The 16,230-nt window shown below is 53.5% G+C and overlaps 1 protein-coding gene across 1 annotated transcript; it reads left to right on the top strand.

The window, feature by feature from the left end:
- The first annotated feature begins 11,618 nt into the window (after window positions 1-11,618).
- LOC119974170 (Golgi apparatus membrane protein TVP23 homolog B-like) lies at window positions 11,619-12,926 on the top strand. The gene has a single exon (XM_038812876.1). It carries the CDS (start codon window positions 11,662-11,664, stop codon window positions 12,283-12,285), a length of 624 nt encoding a protein of 207 aa, XP_038668804.1. The 5' UTR covers window positions 11,619-11,661; the 3' UTR covers window positions 12,286-12,926.
- The last annotated feature ends 3,304 nt before the right edge of the window (window positions 12,927-16,230 follow it).

Here is a 16,230-nt window from a genome sequence, read left to right as displayed (position 1 = left end):
CGCGAATGGGGAGTCACTCGTATGTGAAACAGTGCCAAGGGTAATACTTTTAGCCAATTTAACCCAGTTTCTTCAGTTACCGTAATTCAGATAATTTTTCTTTTAAAGTCCCGTTGGCTCTTTCCACAATTCCTGCTGCCTGCGGGTGATACGCGCAGTGCAGTTGCTGTTTAATTACGAGTGCTTCGTACAATTCAGTATTGATCCGAGCTACAAAATGTGGTCCATTGTCTGAGCTCACCATTTTGGGTACCCCAAAACGAGGAATGACTTCCGTTAACAACAACTTCACTACCGTATGTGCCATACAATTGGTGGTGGGGAAGGCTTCAATCCATTTACTAAACAAATTGATTATTACTAAACAATATTTATAGCCCTGTGCTTTTGACAATTCGATAAAATCAAGCTGTATACAAGCAAAAGGACCATCTGGCAAGGGAGTGGTTCCCGGAGGGCATTTAATACCTTTACTCTTATTATGTTTCATGCAAATGACGCATCGATCCAGCCGCGTTTGCGCTGCTGTATTCAAATCTGGGTGCCACCAAGTTTTTAGGAGTAGCAGTACCACTCCCTCCTTGCCAAGATGGGTACAAGAATGCAAATAATCAACAAGTACCGGTAATAAAGAATTCGGAATACAAACTTGACCAACTGGAGTAAGCCAGAGGTCTTGTGTCAAGGACTGTGAACACCCCATTGACTTCCATAGTGATCGATCAGAATCAGAGGCGTCCCTCTGTAAATTTTGAACTTCAGTTATCTCTGGCATGCCCTTCGACCCTAATGCAGGTACCTGGTTTAGAGCCTGATTAGCCCCACTGGGAATAATTAAAGAGGTTGATGAAGCTGCAGCTTTAGCAGCTGAATCAGCACGGGCATTCCCTAATTGAACAGGAGTGTCACCCTTCGTGTGCGCAACACATTTAATAATTGCCAATTGACGGGGAAGCTGAATAGCATCGAGGAGATTTTTAACCCAAAGAGCATTTTGAATGGGAGTTCCCGCAGAGGTGAGAAAGCCTCGCTGTTGCCAGAGGCGGCCAAAATCGGGGGGCACACCAAAGGCATACCTAGAATCAGTGTAAATATTAGTACTTTTATCTGTGGCTAAAATACATGCTCGAGTAAGGGCGAATAGCTCGGCATTTTGTGCAGAGACAGGGGTCTGGAAGGCTGCTGCTTCCTGCACGTCAGTGTCGGTTACCACGGCATATCCCAACTGGGGGATGCCAAATGGGGAAATGGAGGAACTGCCATCAACATAAAAAATTAGATCTGGATTATCAATAGGGCGGTCCGTTAAATCCGGGCAAGGTGCGGTAAGGAAGTGATTCTGAAGCAAACAATCGTGTGGTGGGTCCGCATGGTTATCGGGGGGCTGTTCGAGGAACACAGCAGGATTTAAGGTTGAACAATAATGAAAAGAGAGGTAGGGGTTTTGCAATAGTGAAACCTCATAGCGGCTCAAGCGCGCTTGTGTCAGATGCTGGGTTTGCTGAGATGTTAGGAGAGCCACGATAGAGTGTCAAGTATGCACTTGTACTGGCTGGTGAAGGATTAGATTAGAGGCTGCCTGTGCTAACAAGTGGACAGCAGTAAGAATTTGGGTGCAGGGAGGTAGACCGCAAGCTACAGGATCTAAGTTCGTAGAATAGTAGGCGACCGGGCGACGCCGGTCACCATGTTCTTGTGTAAGAACACCAGTGGCACATTTATCAAGAACATTAACGTACAGCTGAAAGGGTCTGTCATACATAGGTCGCCCTAGCGCTGGGGCGGTAGCAAAGGTGTTTTTCAGAGTAATGAAAGATTGCTTTGCTGAATCAGGTAGTTCAAACTTAAGAGGAGCATTTTGAGAGGAGTACGGAGTTAATTCTTTAGTATGCACAGTAACATTCGGAATCCATGGTCTGCAAAAGTTCACTAATCCTAAAAAGGCTCGCACCTGCTTGGGCGATGTAGGAAATGGGGTCTGCAGTATAGGAGTAATGCGTTCCTGAGTAAGGGAGCGATCCGTAGCACTTATTAGGACACCCAAAATAATTTTTTTTTTCTTTTTTTTATTTTAAAAAAAAATCACACCAAGCTAATGCAATCTCTTCTGAGACTGAGACTCTTCCTGTGTTATAGGGGTCGAGACGGAGTGGAGGTGGTTGAGGGGGGGGGGCCTGGAGGGGACAGGGCAGTGGGGGGACCTGGAGGTGTGACGGGGAAGGGGGGGCCTGGAGGTGATGGGGAAGGGGGGGGCCTGGAGGGGACAGTGAAGGGGGGGGCCTGGAGGAGACGGGGAAGGGGGGGGCCTTCAGAAGATGGGGAAGGGGAGGGGCCTGGAGGAGACGGGGAAGGGGGGGCTGGAGGAGATGGGGAAGGGGGGGCCTGGAGGAGACGGGGAAGGGAGGGGGCCTGGAGGAGACGAGGAAGGGTGGGGGCCTGGAGGAGACAGGGAAGGGGGGCCTGGAGGAGACGGGGAAGGGGGGGTTTGGAGGAGACAGGGAAGGGAGGGGCCTGGAGGAGATGGGGAAGGGGGGGGCCTGGAGGGGACAGGGAGGGGGGAGCCTGGAGGGGGCAGGGGGTGGGAGGGGGGGTGGGGAGGGAAGGGTGGAGGAAACGGGGAAGGGGGGGCCTGGAGGAGACGGGGAAGGGGGAGGGGCTGGAGGAGACGGGGAAGGGGGGGACTGGAGGAGAAAAGGAGGAGGGCCTGGAGGGGACAGGGGTGTGGGGTGGGGTGTGGAGGGGGGTGGGAGGGGGGGTGGGGTGGGAGGGGGGAGTTCCCGATTTTACCGGCCCCCCCCCCCCCCCCGGGCCGCCGCCTGTCAGACACCCAAAAATTTGACCTGTCGTTGGCCTTTATGAACTTTAGCCGGTGGGATCACATATCCCCATGAATGGAGACGGATGAGCAGGTAAACGGTGTCACGCTGGTTAGCGATGAAATCAGAGCCGGCAAGGAGTAAGTCATCAACATATTGGATGATGGTGGAGCCACCAGGACGTGCTAATGTCGCTAACTGAGAGTGCAATGCCTGTGAGAAAAGGGTTGGAGAATGAATGACCCTAGTCCAAGTGTATTGCTTGCCCTTAAATGTAAAGGCAAACAAATACTGTGATTCAGGGGCGAGGGGTATCACAAAAAAGGCATGTTGTAAATCAACAAGGGTGAAAATAGTCGCTTCCGGTGGGACATTACTAAGGATTGTCGCCGGGTTTGGGACAATAGGATGTAAAGGTTCCACTATCTGATTAATACGCCGGAGGTCTTGGACCAAACGCCATTCGGATGGTCTTCCTATCTTAGGAACTGGAAGAATTGGGTATTACAGGGCGATTGGCATGGTATCAAAATTCCCTGTTGAAGGAACGATTGAATCATGACCGAGACTCCTTCGTCAGCCTTGGGGCGCAAAGGGTACTGTGAAATCGAGGGCAAGGGCATGTGAGGTTTAACTTTAATAAAAACGGGAGGGACATTAGTGAGACCAACTTCGTGTTTCGAGGCCGCCCATAAATCTGCGGGTAGTTCCTGATGGAACCATCAATTAACTAGATACGTGCTTTAAGATATGAACAGTGGTTTTAATCTACTTACTACAGAGCCAGCCTGTTACCCGTTGAACTCTCGATAAACTGCAGGCTGGCTCTGGACAAGGGTATTTATACAGTAGTCCAGGGGGAGGAGTCGTGGCGAGCCAAGGATGGAGCCCTGTACAAACTCCTGAGCATTCCTAGAGCTACTCCCCCTAGTGGTCGGATAACGCTACTGCGCTTACAATGGTATTGGTAAATACAGTGTGAATTACTAAGTTACATTCACCACATTCACCCCCTGCAAAAAAATCAAGTCCGGCGGGGTGGTGGTCTACAAAGTAAGTCTGTCCGGTGGTCGAACTGTCTGCTGTGATCTGCGGAGCACCAGGGTTGCAGCCTCTTGCGGTGGTTGGATGGGTGTTGTGTGCTGGGGTACGATGGCGGACTCCAGGGAGGGTTGTGTCCGAGCTTCATACTCTTCTGGTTCGACCGGGGACTGGGGGCTGGCTGGCGCGGGTGCACGGAACTGGTGGAGCGAGCTCGTGGGCTCGGGAGTGCGAGGGTGCGGCAGCATGGGGTGTAGGGTGAGGGGTCCTTCTGTGGGGGTAGAGGGGGCGCTGGATCCGGTGGGTGCCAGATCCCGGAGGGATACTGTGTCCTGACGGCCGTCAGGGAACTCGACAAAGGCGTACTGGGGGTTGGAGTGGAGCAGGCGCACCTTCTCAACAAGGGGGTCGGTTTTGTGTGCCATGACATGTTTCCTCAGGAGTACCGGGCCCGGTGTCCTCAGCCATGCCGGAAGTGAGACCCCTGTGGTAGTGCCGCTGGAAAAAATGAAGAGCCTCTCGTGAGGGGCCTGATTGCTCGCTGTGCATAAGAGGGACCTAATAGTGTGGAGCGCGTCTGGGAGGACTTCCTGCCACTGGGAGACTTGGAGCTTTCTAGACCGGAGGGTCAGTTGGACGGTCTTCCAGACCGTCGCGTTCTCCCTTTCCACCTGCCCGTTCCCCCTGGGGTTGTAGCTGGTAGTCCTGCTTGAGGCAATGCCCTTGTCGAGCAGGTACTGACGCAGCTCGTCGCTCATGAAGGACGAACCCCGGTCGCTGTGCACATAGCTGGGGAAACCAAACAGGGTGAAGATGCTATGCAGGGCCCTAATGACTGTGTGGGAGGTCATGTCGGAGCACGGGATAGCAAATGGGAAACGGGAGAACTCATCTACGACATTTAGAAAGTAAACGTTCTTGTTAGTTGAGGGGAGTGGCCCTTTGAAATCAATAGCGAGGCGTTCAAAGGGCCTAGAAGCCTTGGCCAGGTTGGCCCTGTCTGGTCTATAGAAGTGCGGTTTGCACTCCGCACAGATCGGGCAGTCCCTGGTGACCGCTTTTACCTCCTCGTTGGAGAAAGCCAGGTTTCGGGCTCTGATGTAGTGGGCGAGCCAGGTGACCCCCCGGGTGGCAGAGGTCGTTGTGGATGACTTTCAGTCGGTCAATCTGCACGCTGGCGCATGTCCTGCGGGATAGGACATCCGGAGGCTCGTTGAGCTTCCCGCGTTGATACTTAATATCATAGCTATAGGCGGAGAGTTCGATCCTCCACCGAAGAATTTTATCATTTTTTATTTTTCCCCTTTGCGAATTATTAAACATAAAGGCAACCGATCGTTGGTCGGTGATGAGGGTGAACCTCCTACCTGTGTGGTAGTGCCTCCAGTAACGAATAGCCTCCACAATGGCTTGTGCTTCTTTCTCGATTGAGGAGTGTCGGAGTTCTGAAGCGTAGAGGGTACGGGAGAAAAATGTGACTGGTCTGCCTGCCGGATTTAGTGTGGCTGCTAGAGCTACCTCTCAGGCGTCGCTCTCAACCTGGAATGGAGGATTCATCCACTGCCCGCATGGCTGCTTTGGCGATGTCCCTCTTGATGCAGTTGAAGGCCTGGCGTGCCTCAGCTGACAGGGGAAATCGTGTGGCCTTAAAGAGTGGGCAGGCTTTGTCCGCATATTAAGGGACCCACTGGGCGTAGTAGGAGAAGAAGCCCAAGCACCGTTTGAGGGCCTTGGGGCAATGGGGGAGGGGGAGTTCTAAGAGTCCGGGTCTGGGCCCAGGACTCCGTTTTCCACGACGTAGCCGAGGATGGCCAGTCTGTTTGTGCGGAAAACGCATTTCTCTTTGTGGTAGGTGATGTTTAATTTCTGTGCCGTCTGGAGAAAACGGTGGAGGTTGGCGTCGTGGTCCTGCTGGTCATAGCCGCAGATGGTGACATTGTCCAAGTACGGAAACGTGGCCCGCAGCCCGTACTGGTTCACCATTCGGCCCATTGCTCGTTGGAACACCGAGACCCCATTAGTGACGCCGAAGGGCACCCGGAGAAAATGGAAGAGGCGGCCATCGGCATCGAATGCCGTGCAGTGGCGGATCTCCGGGCGGATTGGGAGCTGGTGGTATGCAGACTTCAGATCCACCGTGGAAAAGAGCCGATACTGGGCGATCTGATTTACCATGTCTGCAATCCTGGGGAGGGGATACGCGTCGAGGAGCGTAAATCTATTTATGGTCTGACTATAGTCGACAATCATGCGGAATTTTTCCCCGGTCTTAACGACCACCACCTGAGCTCTCCAGGGACTATTGCTGGTCTCTATAATCCCCTCACTGAGGAGCCTTCGGACCTCTGATCTGATAAATACCCTATCCTGCAGGCTGTTTCGCCTGCTACGAGTGGCTACGGGTTTACAGTCCTTTGTGAGATTGGCGAAGAGAGGAGGGGGGTAGATTCGCAGCATAGCGAGGCTGCAGATAGTGAGTGGGGACAGGGGCCCGCCGAAGATGAGGGTGAGGCTCTTAAGGCTATACTGAAAACCTAGGCCTAATAAGAGTGGCGCAGAAAGGTCGGGCAAAACGTAGAGTTGAAATTTTGAGTAGCTAGCGCCTCGGATTGTGAGTGTCGCGGTGGTGCGCCTCTCGATCTGGACAGAATGGGAGCCTGAAGCGAGCGAGATAGTTTGCCGTACGGGGAAAACGGGGAGCGAACAGCGTCATACCAGGCCTGGGTGTATGAAGCTCTCAGTGCTCCCGGAGTCGAAAAGGCATGGCGTGTTGTACCCGTTGATTTGGACCTCTGCCATCGAATTTCGCAGATGTGTCGGGCGTGATTGATCCAGGGTGACTGCCCCGAGTTGTGGGCCGCGTGACGAGCACCCGGGGAGGTCGTACTCTTCCGATGAGTTGTCCGAGCGTGGAAATGCAGGTCGGGCCCGTGGATCGCACATGGTGGGCGGTGAGGAAGATAGCATCCAAGATGGCGGCCCCCATGAGTCGCACGTGGCCGGCCGCGTGGTGGAGGTTTGCCAAGATGGCGGCCCCCATGGATCGCACATGGCGGGAGTGGGCGTGGTCGGGGCATAGGCCGCAGCGTTTCGGGCCCCGCAGGCCTGCGGTTGTGGGGAGCGATTACTTCGTGCCGCTGGGGAGTTGCAAGCTGGGGCCCTTTTTGCGAGGCACACTCTCGCGTAGTGGCCTTTCCGCCCGCAGCTGCTGCAGGTCGCGTTGCGGGCCGGGCAGTGCTGCTGCGGGTGCTGATTCTGGCCGCACCAGTGAGGTGTTTGTGGTGCATCCGGGGGATCAAGAGGAGGGGATTGGTAGGCTCCCATTGAAGCAGGCAGGGAAGAGCTTCAGGTACCTAGGGGTCCAGGTGGCGGAGAGCTGGGGGTCCCTGCACAAGCTCAACCTCACAAGGTTGGTGGAGCAGATGGAGGAGGAGTTCAAGAGGTGGGATATGTTACCGCTGTCACTGGCGGGTAGAGTGCAGTCCGTTAAGATGACGGTGCTCCCGAGGTTTTTGTTCCTGTTCCAGTGCCTTCCCATCCTTATCCCGAAGGCCTTTTTTAGGAGGGTCAACAGGAGTATCACGGGATTTGTGTGGGTCATGGGACTCCGAGGACGAGAAGAGTGTACCTGGAACAAGGCAGGGATAGGGGGGGGCTGGCATTGCCCAACCTCTGTGGGTACTATTGGGCTGCCAACGCAGCGATGGTGCGTAAGTGGGTAATGGACGAGGAAGGGGCAGCATGGAAGAGGATGGAGGCGGCGTCATGTGTGGGCACGAGCCTGGAGGCACTGGTAACGGCGCCGTTGCTGCTCCCTCCAACGAGGTATACCACAAGCCCGGTGGTGGCGGCTACCCTCAAAATTTGGGGGCAATGGAGACGGCACAGGGGAGAAATGGGGGGCTCGATGGAGGCCCCGATACGGGGGAACCATCGGTTCGTCCCAGGGAGCATTGATGGCAGATTTCTGGGATGGCACAGGGCAGGGGTTAGGAGGATGAGGGACCTGTTTGTGGAGGGGAGGTTCACAAGCTTGGGGGAGTTAGAGGGGAAGTTTGGGCTCCCCCCGGGGAACATGTCCAGGTACATGCAGGTGAGGGCATTTGCCAGGCAGCAGGTGGAGGGGTTCCCCCTGGTGCCCCCACGAAGGGTGCGGGATCGGTTGCTCCCGGGGGTGTGGGTTGGAGGAGGGAGGATTTCGGACATATACCGGGTAATGCAGGAGGTAGACGAGGCCTCGGTGGAGGAACTGAAGGATAAATGGGAAGAGGAGCTGGGTGAGGAGATCGAGGAGGGGACGTGGGCGGATGCCCTGGAGAGAGTGAACCCCTCCTCTTCCTGTGCGAGGCTTAGCCTCATACAGTTCAAGGTGCTGCATAGGGCCAACATGACTGGGACGAGGATGAGTAGGTTTTTCAGGGGCGAGGACAGGTGTGCTAGGTGCTCGGGGAGCCCAGCGAACCACGCCCATATGTTTTGGGCGTGCCAAGCACTGGGGGAGTTTTGGAAGGGGGTAGCAAGGACGGTGTCGAGGGTGGTGGGATCCAGGGTCAAGCCAGGCTGGGGACTCGCAATTTTTGGGGTTGCAGTGGAGCCGGGAGTGCAGGAGGCGAAAGAGGCCGGTGTTCTGGCCTTTGCGTCCCTAGTAGCCCAGCGGAGGATCTTGCTCCAATGGAAGGATGCAAGGCCCCCAAGCGTGGAGGCCTGGATCAATGATATGGCGGGGTTCATCAAATTGGAGAAGGTGAAATTTGCCCTAAGAGGATCAGTACAAGGGTTTTTCAGGCGGTGGCAGCCCTTCCTGGACTTCCTAGCGGAACGGTAGGGAAATAGGCCGACAGCAGCAACAACCCGGGGGGAGTGGGGGGGGGGGGGTTGGGATCGGGGGTGGGGGGGGGGGGGGAGAACTGCGTACATGGGTTTGTGAGATGTGGCGGGTGTTATCTCTTTCCCTTTTGTTGTTGGGTGTTCTTTTGTTTTTTTTCTTTTGTTTGTAGTTGCTTTTGAAGATGGGTGGCTATTGTTCTTGGGGTGTTACCGCGGTTGTTTTGTTCAGAGAGTTAAGATGTTTATATTTTGTAAAAATTTCAATAAAAATTACTTTAAAAAAAAAAAATGATTGCCTTCAGTCCTTCCTGTGGCTTTGAGACGTACAGGGGCAGGTCATCCGCATCGAGTGAGACTCTGTGCTCTCTGTCTCCTCTCTGGATCTACATCCCGCAGGGCTATCGCCAGGGGTTTGATTGCCAGTGCAAACAGGAGCGGGGACAATGAACATCCCTGCCTTGTGCCTCATTGTAGCTGGAAGTATTCAGAGCTGGTGGTGTTAGTTCAGACACTCGCTTTGGGAGCATTGTACAGGAGCCTCACCCAGGCGGTGAATCCCACTCCTAGCCCAAACCGTTCCAGTACCTTGAGGAGGTATTTCCATTCAACTCTGTCGAAGGCCTTTTCTACGTCGCGAGAGATGATCACCTCTAGTGTTCTCTCCCCGGGGAGGCTAATTATTATGTTCAACAGCCACCTGATGCTCACAGTGAGTTGCCTACCCTTGTCAAAGCCTGTTTGGTCCTCAGCGACCATCTCTGGTACACAGTTCCGCAGCCTTTTATGGAGCAGATGAGGATGGTGACATGAATGGGATGTCTGTCTCACCCAGGATGCGAGTATTTTCACATCCACATTTAGCAGCGAAATGGGCCTACATGATCCACATTCCAACAGGTCTTTGTCTTTTTTGGGTATCAATGAAATTGTGGCTTGCGCTCGTGTAGGAGAGGAGGCAAAGTGCCCCTTTCCTGCGAGTCTGCAAACTTGTCCCTTAGATGTGGGCCAGGGCTGGTGCAAATGTTTTATAGAAGTCCACCAGGAACTCGTCAGGTCCTGGCGCCTTCCGCTCCTGCATGGAGCTGATGCTCTCCATGATTTCTCCGAGATCTATTTGTACTTCCAGCTCCCGCCGTCTGTCCTCCCCACAACTAGTATTTCCAGTCGATTGAGGAACTGCTTCATCCCCGCATCACCGTCGGTGGGCTCGGAGATGTACAGCCTTCGGTAGAACGTCTCAAATGCTCAGTTAACCTCTTTTTGTTCTGCTACCAGTCTGCCTCTGTCATCCTGTACCTGGACTATCTCCCTCATGGCTGCCTGCTTTCTCAGCTGGTGAGCCAATAGGAGGCCAGCCTTTTCTCCATGTTCGTAAAAGGTGTCTGGTGGAGTTGGTGCACTGCTTTCCTGGTGGATAGCGGGTCAAATTCCATTTGTAGCTTTTCCTCTCCACCAGAAGCTGTACGGTCGGGGGCTCGGAGTACTTTCTGTCGACCTCCAGGATGGAGTCGATCAGTTGTTGCCTGGAATTCTCTCTCTTCCCTATCTCTACGCGCCTTGTAATGCACGATCATTTGCACAAAGACTCAGATTGGGTACAACTGTGGCTTTATTGCAGTCAGATGCATGACCTCCTACTGCAGCTGGCGAAATGGCAGATCAATGGTTGTCACGCATATTTATACAGCTCCTAGTGGGCGGAGCCAGCTGGCAGGGGCTACCGGCGAACCTGTAGTGCAGGTCCTACCTTACATCCCCGAATACAGATGTACACAGTGGTTCACCACATTCACCCCCTGTTAAAAATTAGTCCTGCGGGGGTGGTGTGGAACTATATACAATGTTGCGAATTATGTACAGTGTCTTATAATATGAGTGGGGAAGGAAGAAAATGTCCATTTTGACGGTCTGGAGCCCATCAGAGGTTCAGTCGATCCGGTGCTTTGACGATGGGAGTGACGTAACATAGAACATAGAACAGTACAGCACAGAACAGGCCCTTCGGCCCTCGATGTTGTGCCGAGCAATGATCACCCTACTCAAACCCACGTATCCACCCTATACCTATAACCCAACAACCCCCCCCTAACCTTACTTTTTAGGACACTACGGACAATTTAGCATGACCAATCCACCTAACCCGCACATCTTTGGACTGTGGGAGGAAACCGGAGCACCCGGAGGAAACCCACGCACACACGGGGAGGACGTGCAGACTCCACACAGACAGTGACAACGGTGGCGGCAATGTCAGTGCTGGTGTCACTGATGTTGGTGCTGGCGGTGCTGGTACTGGCCAGTAGTCGGATGACCCCGGGAACGTGCCAAACTCTTTTTTGTCCTCTTGCGTGGGCAGGGGAAGGAGGGGTGGGCCTGGTGGGGTTAATGTTGGTAGCGCCAGGGGAGGGGAGGGTGGCGCATGGATGGGGAAGTGTGTTGGGGTGGAACCTGACGGTGCCAGGTCACTGAGGGAGACAGTATCTTGGCGGCCGTCGGGGAACTCCAGGCATACTGGGGGTTGGCGTGGAGCAAGTGTACCCTGTCTACCAAGGGGTCCGCCTTTTGGAGTCGGACGTGCCTACGGAGCAGGACCGGTCCTGGAGCGGCGAGCCAAGGCGGAAGTGACACCCTGGATGTGGACTTCCTGGGCAAGGTAAAAACATGTTCATGGGGTTGTGTTATTTGTGGCGGTGCACAGTAGTGACCGGATGGACTGTAGTGCATCAGGGAGGACCTCCTGCCAGCGACAGGCTGGGAGGTTCCTGGACCGTAGGGCCAGCTGGACGGCCCTCCAAACCGTCCAGTTCTCCCTCTCTACCTGCCCATTTCGCCGGGTGTTGTAGCTGGTCATTCTGCTGGAGGCGATACCCCTGCTGAGCAGGAACTGACGCAGCTCACCGCTCATGAATGAGGATCCCCCGGAGGGTAAACAAGGGACACGTGGTCCGGAAGTGTTGTCAATGGCGGAACGAAGAGAATGATGCAGCAGGAATCCAGCGACGAGGCGGAGGATGTGTCGCTGTTTGATGCTGATGATGAGGTGCCGAGGAAACACAAGCGAAGGAGGATCCGGCATCCAGTGGCTTGCTTCTTCCATCTGTTTTTCCGAATTAGTGCAATAGTTGTCTACCTTCTTTGTGAGTTCCTGAGCAGTAGCTTCATTGCCTGCTTTGTGACAATAATATTGCTTTTATCGTGTGACTTCTGGACTGTAAAAAATATCACTGGTAGGCTGCTGGTGGGGCTACGCTGGTGGAACCAGGTTGACGATGATGGAAAGAGCCACTGGGTCTTTGAGGCCAAGAAGACTTCAAGTAAAGGAAAGAGAGCCTCCTCCGAAGCAGAATCCAAAATCTTCTGGTTAGGATTAATCATCTGTCCCATTCTGTGGATCATTTTTGTCTTCAGCACTTTCTTTTCCTTTAAGTTGAAATGGTTGGCTGTGGTTTTCATGGGTGTTACGCTTCAAGGGTCTAATCTCTACGGATACATAAAATGTAAAATAGGAAGTGGAAAGAATCTAACTAGTATGGCTACCTCCTATCTGGGACGCCAGTTTTTCAAGACGGCTTTGAAGAAAGAAGAGAACACAGAACCTTAAAAGAAGGATGGGAATTTTGGAAACAAACTTGAGATGCCTTTTGTATTGTGAATTTGGAACTCGTATTGCTGAAGACTGGCAATTTTTACATTTCTCTCTTTTTAATATTTTGGAACTCATTTGGGATGAAGGAAGATCAGATAAAATTGTGATCATTTCATGATTTGTAGTTTTGATTTTTATTTCACCGCCTTTCTCTTCCCCCCCTCCCCATTAATTATGAATTATGTTTGGAAGCTGTCACGGTCGGTCTCAATGGGAGCTGATTTAATTGTTCCTGATTCTGGAATGAACCTTTGAAGCAAAATCTAATGTTAGAATCTCTCCAAATAGTTAATCTATGTCAAGGGACAGGGAGGATGTGTAAAAAGAGGGAACCTCATCACTCCTTGGTGTGGGTTGAAATCAAGGCTCAAATTAAAAAACTTACATCATAAACACAATGATATCTTTTTTTGGAGGGGGGAAATGAGGTTTAGAAATTGTACGTGCTTTCTAACAAAATACTCGTCTGAGAGACTGGTGAAGCGTTTGAGCTACTCTTTAAGGAGGAAATAAAGTGGCTAAGAAAAGAACATCTTTTGTAAATGCACAAATTTCCAAATTTTAAAGTTATAGCAATAAATTCATGTTGAAATGCATGACATATTGTACACTGACAATTTACTTTTGTACAGACGCAATGTTCGTGGAAAGATTAAAACAAAATTTGGAAAGCAAAAAAAAAAAATGAATGAGGATCCCTGTCACTGTGGATGTAGGCGGGGAAACCGAACAGAGCGAAGATTATGTTGAGGGCCTTGATGACGGTGGCAGACGTCATATCGGGGCATGGAATGGCGAAGGGGAATCTGGAGTACTCATCGACCACACTGAGAATGTACGTGTTGCGATCGGTGGAGGGGAGGGGCTGAGCCATTCAAAGGGGCGGTAAGCCTTCACCAGGCGCGCACAATCCGGCCGGTAGAAGTTCGGCTTGCACTCCTCACAGACCTGGCAGTCTCTGGTGACTGTCCGTACTTCCTCGACGGAGTAGGGCAGGTTGTGAGACTTGACGAGGTAGTAGAGTCGTGTGACCCCCGGGTGACAAAGGCTGTTGTACAGGACCCGGATTTGGTCTACTTGTGCGCTGGCACATGTACTTTGGGAGAGAGCGTCTGGGGGCTCATTGAGTTTGCCGGGTGATACAAAATCTCGTAATTATAGTGGAAAGCTCGATTCTCCACCGCAAGATTTTATCATTTTTGATCTTGCCCCACTGTGTGTTGTTAAACATGAAGGCTACCGACCGTTGGTCAGTAAGGAGAGTGAATCTCCTGCCAGCCAGGTAATGCCTCCAATGCCGCACAGCTTCAACGATAGCTTGGGCCTCTTTTTCGACGGATGAGTGCCGAATTTCAGAGGCATGAAGGGTGCGGGAAAAGAATGCCACATGTCTGCCTGCCTGATTTAGAGTGGCGGCAAGGGCGACATCTGAAGCGTCGCTTTCTACTTGAAAGGGCAGTGTCTCGTCTACTGCATGCATCCAGGCCTTGGCTATGTCTGCTCTGATACGGGCGAAGGCATGTTGTGCCTCGGCCGTGAAGGGAAATTGAGTGGATTGTATGAGTGGGTGGGCCTTGTCCGCATAGTTTGGGACCCACTGGGCGTAGTACGAAAAGAACTCCAGGCAGCGTTTGAGGGCCTTGGGGCAGTGGGGGAGGGGGAGCTCCATGAGGGGGCGCATGCGGTCGGGATCAGGCCCCAGAAGTCCGTTTTGGACTACATAGCCGAGGGTGGCTAAGCGGGTCGTGCTGAACACACACTTCTCTTTATTATACGTAAGGTTGAGAAGAGTGGCGGTGCGAGGTTGGCATCGTGGTCCTGCTGATCATGGCCCAGATGGTGACATTATCTGATTACGGAAACATGGCCCCCAAACCGTACCGGTCGACCATTCGGTCCATCTCCCTTTGGAAGACTGAGACCCCGTTAGTGACGCCAAAGGGAACCCTGAGGAAGTGATAGAGACGACCGTCCGTCTCGAAGGCAGTGTCTGGACCGTCCAATTTACGAATGGGGAGCTGGTGATAGGCGGAATTCAGGTCAATTGTTGAGAAGACCCGGTACTGTGCAATCTGATTGACCATATCAGATATGCGAGGGAGGGGGTACGCGCCAAGCTGCATGTACCGATTGATGGTCTGGCTCTAGTCCACAACCATTCTGTGTTTCTCCCCTGTTTTTACTACTACCACTTGTGCTCTCAGGGGCTATTGCTGGCCTCGATGATACCCTCCCAAAGCAGCCGCTGGACTTCGGACCTGATGAAGGCCTTGTCCTGGGTGCTGTACCTTCTGCTCCTGGTGGCAACAGGTTTGCAATCCGCAGTTAGATTGGCAAAGAGGGAGGGGGGATCAACTTTGAGGGTCGCGAGGCCGCAAACGGTGTATGGAGGTAGGAGCCGCCAAATTTGAGGGTGAGGCTCTGGAGATTGCACTGAAAATCCAGGCCCAGCAATAGTGCAGTGCAGAGGTTGGGGAGGACGTAGAGACGGAAAACGCTGAATTCTACGCCCTGGACAGTGAGAGTACAGAATCCTCGGATCGGGCTAGAGTGCGATCCGGACGCCAGGTAGAACCTTTGATTGGCGGGGTGGACCACAAGGGAGCAGCGCCTTACTGTATCCGGGTGTATGAAGCTTTCGGTGCTCCCGGAGTCCAGCAGGCAAGAGGTCACGTGGCCATTGATTTTCACCGTTGTCAAAGCGGTGGCCAGGTTGTGCGGACGAGACTGGTCCAGCGTCATCGAGGCGACCTGTGGGTGGTCATCAGAGGTTTCAGATGGAGAGCGTCGGTGACCCAGACCGTGGGATGTAGTTGGCGTTCCAGCCCCGTGTGGAAGACAAGATGGTGGCGTTCGGAGGTCCTGTGGGGAACAAATGGCGGCGCCATGGGGCGCACATTGCGGGGGCGGGTCAAGATGGCGGCACCCATGGGACGCATGTTGGTGGCACTGGGCAAGATGGCGGCACCCACAGGCCGCACGTAGACTGAGGGGGGGAGATGGCGGTGCCCACTGACTGCACCTGGCCCCGGGAGGAGAAGATGGCAGTGCCCACCGGCTGTACATGGCCTGGGAGGATAGAATGGTGGCATTCATTGTGCGTTTGGCAGGGGGAGGGGCGATAGCGGGCACGATAGCGGCGACTGCGCGGGCCTGGCACACAGCTGCGAAGTGGCCCTTTTTACTGCAGGACTTCCAAGTGGCGGCGCGGGCCGGGCAGCTTCTGTTTACTGCAGAAGTAGCAGCGAGGACCCCCGGGGTGCGCGGATTGGCGTGCGGCGCAGGCGTATTGACTAGGCAGGGCCCCAGCTGGGGGGGTCGTTTGCGGGGTCCAGGAGGGGTAGCACGGGGTAGGAGGGTGGGCTGTGTGGGGAAGGGGGTAGGCCTGGACATTACGGGATGCGACCATCATGGAGAACGCTAAAGTTTTTGTCTCCTCTAGGTCGAGCGTGGCCCCTTCCAACAGTTGTTATCAGATGTGGTCCAACGCAATTCCCGTTACGAACGCATCGTGCATGAGGAGATTAGAATCTTCGGTGGCCGTAACAGCCTGACAGTCACAGTCCCAGACGAGTGGGATTAGGGCCCAGCAGAAGTCTTCGATGGACTCACCAGGGAGTTGAGAGCGAGTGGCGAGTACGTGCCTGGCGAAGAGCGTGTTCGCTTTCTGCACATAATTTTCTTTTCGGAGTGCCATCGCTTCCGCGTAACTCGGGGCGTCCTAGATCAACGGGAACATGCTGGAGCTCAACTTGGAATACAAGACCTGTATCTTCTGAACCTCCGTCCGCGTGGGGGTCACAGCGTTGATGTTAGCCTCAAAACAAGCTAGCCAGTGATTAAAGTCCTTTCTGGCATCGGGCGAGTGCGGATCCAACTGCAGGTGATCTGGTTTGATTC

The sequence above is a fragment of the Scyliorhinus canicula genome, chromosome 12 (genome assembly GCF_902713615.1).
Source record: "Scyliorhinus canicula chromosome 12, sScyCan1.1, whole genome shotgun sequence".
NCBI lineage: Eukaryota > Metazoa > Chordata > Chondrichthyes > Carcharhiniformes > Scyliorhinidae > Scyliorhinus > Scyliorhinus canicula.
This window is presented reverse-complemented; position numbering and strand designations above follow the sequence as displayed.